At 31.2% G+C, this 4,998-nt stretch overlaps 1 protein-coding gene across 1 annotated transcript; it reads right to left on the reverse strand.

Moving 5' to 3' along the window:
- Positions 1-1,921: 1,921 nt before the first annotated feature.
- Positions 1,922-3,948, reverse strand: LOC149538963 (ras-related protein RABG3b-like). The gene is made up of 7 exons (XM_089799006.1): positions 3,871-3,948; positions 3,707-3,733; positions 3,524-3,623; positions 2,969-3,115; positions 2,577-2,657; positions 2,325-2,473; positions 1,922-2,217 (listed from the first exon to the last, which is right to left on the reverse strand). Exons 1-7 carry the CDS (start codon positions 3,921-3,923, stop codon positions 2,154-2,156), a joined length of 621 nt encoding a protein of 206 aa, XP_089655132.1. The 5' UTR covers positions 3,924-3,948; the 3' UTR covers positions 1,922-2,153.
- Positions 3,949-4,998: the final 1,050 nt, after the last annotated feature.

The raw sequence follows: 4,998 nt of genomic DNA on the forward strand, positions 1-4,998 counted from the left end.
AAATTCTCACATTCCATTGTATGAAGTCTAGAAATAAACCTATTAAACATTTAAATAGAATGGTCGTACCAAAGTATGAATACATATGGATACGGCCTTAGCTAAATATGTGTGAATATGTGTATAGGAGGGAGTAAAGGTTAAGAAATTAGCTTAACTATTCAAAAGATGGGATGATTTGTCAATATGTTCAAGTATAGATACATTTTCTCAAACTAGACCACAAGATTAAAATGGTAATTACAATAATGCATGTATCATATAATATCCAATAACATGCATTGATTAAGAAGGTAAATGTGCATATATAACATGGAAGAATACATTAATATCCGCAATGCCACTTTGAGAAATCCTCCAATAAAGAAATTTCTCCAAATATAAATCTAGATGAGGAGATAGTTTGATATTGTAATTATGTGTTTGTTGATTAGTTTCTACACCTCTAAAAATACTACGGAACTTCATCATTTGAATTTTATTTGCTATGTCTCTAGTGCTTGAACTTTCCTAAAATGGCTCTTATTCTTCCCACTCTTGGTTCCTCTACCATGTTTTGGTCTATGTTAGCTTGCTAGGATCCTCTTCTTCTAAAAAGTTACCTTGATCTCTTGACTACACTCTTTGATTGGGAAAGTTGTTTTTGGTTTTGTTGTATAGTTTCATCATAAACTTGTACTCTTTACTTGATGTCAATCTTAGTATTGAAGTAGTTCAAATAAAGAGAAAAATAATTTTTTATATGTCCCATAGTCATGTGTATATGCCTTTTGTGTTTGTTATAGGGGAAGAAGATAGGGATAAAATCAAGGTAGGAAGTCAATAGATATATAAACATAAATAATTTTGACCCCTAGGAATTTTTTTAAAATGAATGATACAACTATCTTAATATTACATGATCTATGCTATTTGATAATAGTTAAGGTATGATCCCTAAAGAAAACCCCTAGGGTTGTGTAAGATCAATGGGTTGATCAAAACATAAGGGAGAAAATACATTTCCTTAAGGATTAACTGAGGGTAATTAAGTAAACACCATATCGATTAAGAATAAACCATCCTAGATCAACTGATGATAAATAGTTGGGATTGGCAAATTTGGGAATTATAACATTAAGAAGGATAAAACCACTTAACCCTAGATTTAATGAGGTATGATTTTGAGATTAGATAATAGTGATACAAAAAAGGTAGTAACTTTCTATCAATGAAAACCTTCTAGACTTTTAAACTTGCATTCTATCAAGCATCAAGTAAACAGATCTAGATCATTTCTATAACAAAAATCATCCTTTGGTTCTAAGACTTGTTATGTTTCTTTTTAAGGTGGGCTCAATCTCTCATTCCTATTAGCATTTGAGGATTGTGAACATTTAGAAATATCTAGAAAGAGTTGTTATTGCAAGTAGATGTATTGTAAATCAGTTCTACAAAATTATTTACACAAAATTGACTATAGGTGTAAGGACATAGAATGGGGTTTCAAATGATGATTGAAAATGTGAAATGTACATATTAAAATATGTTCAAAACTAGTACATAACATCAAATTTTTTAAAGTATACATGATTAATTAAGTACAACGAAATAAAAAAATTTCAATTTTGAAATAAAAGGGTTGTCCACAATCCTAAGATTAGATCCATGATGTTAAAATAATTTAGAAAGAAGTTCTTGTATAACATTAAGTCTCCAAATTATTAAACATTTTAAAAAACAGTTGTTTCAAAGCTTGTGTATATATACGGATAAGGCCAAGGGTAAAAATGTGTGGTTGTGTATATAGGAGTGGGTAAAGGTTAAGATATTAGCTCAACTATTCAAAAGATAGGACGATCTGTAATATGTTCTGTATTAATACATATGCTCAAACTGACCACAAGATTAAAAGGGTAATTACAATAATGCATGTATCATATAATATCCAATAGCATACGTTGATTAAGATGGTAAATGTGCTGATATAAGACATAAGAATATATTAATATCCATAATGCCACTTCGAGAAACCCTCCACTAAAACAATCTCCAAATACAAATATAGACGTGGAGATAGTTCGAAATTGTAATTATGTGTTTGTTGATTAGTTTCTTCATCTCTGAATGAAAAAGTAGAGCTCTTGGCAAGCATAATATCTCATTTTCCACCATTAGCATTGACAAGAGGGCCTTGTCTGCTCCTCAGCAGCTTCATTAAGAGTAACTGGAAGATAACTGCATCGACCAGAATAAAACCTAATAGTTAGCATAGTAAATTCAGCTTCTTGAAAAGAACAATTATTGTTAGTACAGAATAGATACTTTCTGATATGAAATCTTACATATCATGAAGATTAGGTTCGTTCAAAAGGGCAGTCTGGGCAACACAGCAAAATGCTTCCTCTACATTATAGTTTTCCTTAGCAGAAGTTTCAAAGAAGGAAATGTTTCCTTTGGAGGAAACCCATTCTCTCACTTTCTTTTCAGAAATCTAACATTCAAAGAAATACATCAGCTCATACAATTCCTACTGAATTGCTGCAAATTTCCACAGCTGAAATTATATCTTGAAAAAGAGGAGTCCATCAACATACCACTCTGCTGCTTCCCACATTAACATCAACTTTATTTCCCATAACAACAAATGGAAACTTGTTTGGATCCTGTAGGGATGCCTGAAAAACATTATTAAAGTCTGTCAGTTCAATTATCTATCATTTCTAAAATTCTGGTATAAATTATACATTCTGAACTTTGATATATAAGTTGGGTCATTTTAAACCATATTAATGAATCGGCTTTTGAAAGAGTGTGATTTGTAAATCATTTGGAATCATACTTATTCGTAGAATATGATTTCAGATGACCCATCTAAATAAATCAAAATCTATGACATGTTGTTTAAATTCAAACATTTTTAATAATTACTTTTTTAAAAACAAATGTATAAAAAATGCTGATGAGAATGATACACATTTTTACATGCCTGGGTGATGAACTCATTGTGCCAATTGTGAAGGTTGTCGAAGGATTTGGCCACATTCACATCATACACCAGAACACAACAATCTGCCCCTCTGTAGAAAGCTACTCCCAGGCTCTGGAATCTCTCCTGCCCAGCTGTATCCCATATCTTCTCAAGGATATTGGAGGTTGCAATAAATAAATGCTTTATAATATTTCTGATTAGAAATTAACTTCAAAATATATACAGGATCAGGTTTAATCAGCATATTAGTTTTTAACTTGTTTGGTCTCACCTAAAATCACATTTTTTTTTTTTAATATAAAGTTTACCTATTAGTATGCTTTCAGATAAACCATCTGAACTAAACAAAACTTAAAATATACTGTCTAAACTAAAGTATATTCAAATAGAATAAACACAAAATCATAATCCAAATTTAGAAAATAGAACTATTGTTCAACATTGTTTGAAAGATATAAAGCTTTATAGAACAATCACAAAACCATAACCCAAATTAAAAACACAGAGCTGTTCTTGAGCAACATTGTTTGAGAGACGTAAAGCTTGGCAAACCTGCAAGGTGACCACTCTATCTTCAATCTGAAGCTCCCTTGTCATGAAATCTGCACCAATGGTTGCCTTGTAATGATCACTAAACCTGTTGTAGACATATCTGTAGAACGTTAAAGATTAAAATGATACTAATCCAAAATAGTAATCAATCTTAGAAATCATAAATATGTAGATGGTGGATACCGGTCCATCAATGAAGTTTTGCCAACCCTTCAACACAAAGACAAGATAGTTTTTGTCTTAGTGACAAGTTCTCAAAATGCATAACAAGATCAAATTAAATATTTATTCTACGGTGGAAGATTAAAATAAGGTATAACTTTGTGCTGTAGCAGACTTAATCTTACCCAGCATCACCAAGTACTATAACCTTCAACAAGGTGCGCCTGGGTTTTGACATTACTATAATGTTTTTCTTATAGATAGGCATTCTCTAATGCCTTGTCTACCATCTATATTTATATGGGACTTACTTCTATTCACGTGAAATTCATCCTCCATTTTCAACTACCTCCTAACTTACTCACGAGATACTAGCGTACGCTGCCAGCAGGTCGTCTAAGCTGTTATGCCTATCACTTTTACAGTCCAGTGATTCACCTTCTTGCTTTTATGTCTTGGTCTTCTCATATCACAATCTTTTCTAGAAGGATCAATCACATCATCTACAAAATAAATAATTCTAGGGGGAAAAATAGTATATATTTATCAACTTTATATTTCATTAATGTGGTGTTTGTTGTTATTGTTGAAATTCAATAAAGTGTAAAGATGATGCAATCAAAGTGATAAAGGAAATTTGTCATTAATGTATATTTTGTGCATACGGCATGTAGCCAACAAACCATCAAAGCTTTTAGACTTTCTTGTTTCTCCTTCATGTTTTATGTTTGTCTTTAAATATCACAAATTTGTCTACAATGATCAAGTCAAATCACTTGTATGATTTATACTTTCATCTTGTAATAGCATAGACTTATCTAGAAAGTTTAAGTTGTGTCATTCACAAAATAAAATAAAATAATTATAATAGTGAAAATGGTATATGTCTACAAATTTCAAATAGTGTTAAACTTCATTAAATCAATTGTAGCTGGTGTTGAAGGTTTGAAGGCATATAAACATTGTATCATTAAAGTGCTCAAGGGAATTTGTCCCAAAGTTTGTTTTGTTCATAAAGGTTATCTTTTAGGACATCTTTGGATGAGACTCTTCTCATTGATTGTTGATGGAATGGAAATCTTAGTTAAATTTTTTAGAGTCTCCTCTAAAAGCATATGTAAAGTATAAACAACCAAGGCTTGGGTCTTGCATGTGATTTTCCTTGTTCCAATTCAAAACACTTGCAAAAGAGTTTTTTATTTTTTTATTTTTTTTCAAGCTAGTCATACAAGAGCCAGTTTCAAACATCATCCCTACTTATCCAAGCATCACTTCTAGTTTTCACACCTTGGAAATGAAATGAGATGCTCTCT

Source organism: Cupressus sempervirens, chromosome 9 (assembly GCF_028749045.1).
Source record: "Cupressus sempervirens isolate cs-2001-9-10 chromosome 9, ASM2874904v1, whole genome shotgun sequence".
In the NCBI taxonomy this organism is placed as follows: domain Eukaryota; kingdom Viridiplantae; phylum Streptophyta; class Pinopsida; order Cupressales; family Cupressaceae; genus Cupressus; species Cupressus sempervirens.

Coding starts and splice junctions, on each gene's coding strand:
- LOC149538963 (XM_089799006.1), bottom strand. CDS start 3,923: ATGTCAAAACCCAGGCGCACCTTGTTGAAGGTTATAGTACTTGGTGAT. Junction 3,116..3,523: donor ATAGAGTGGTCACCTTGCAG/GTTTGCCAAGCT, acceptor ATCCTTGAGAAG/ATATGGGATACAGCTGGGCA. Junction 2,658..2,968: donor ACAATGAGTTCATCACCCAG/GCATGTAAAAAT, acceptor AATGTTTTTCAG/GCATCCCTACAGGATCCAAA.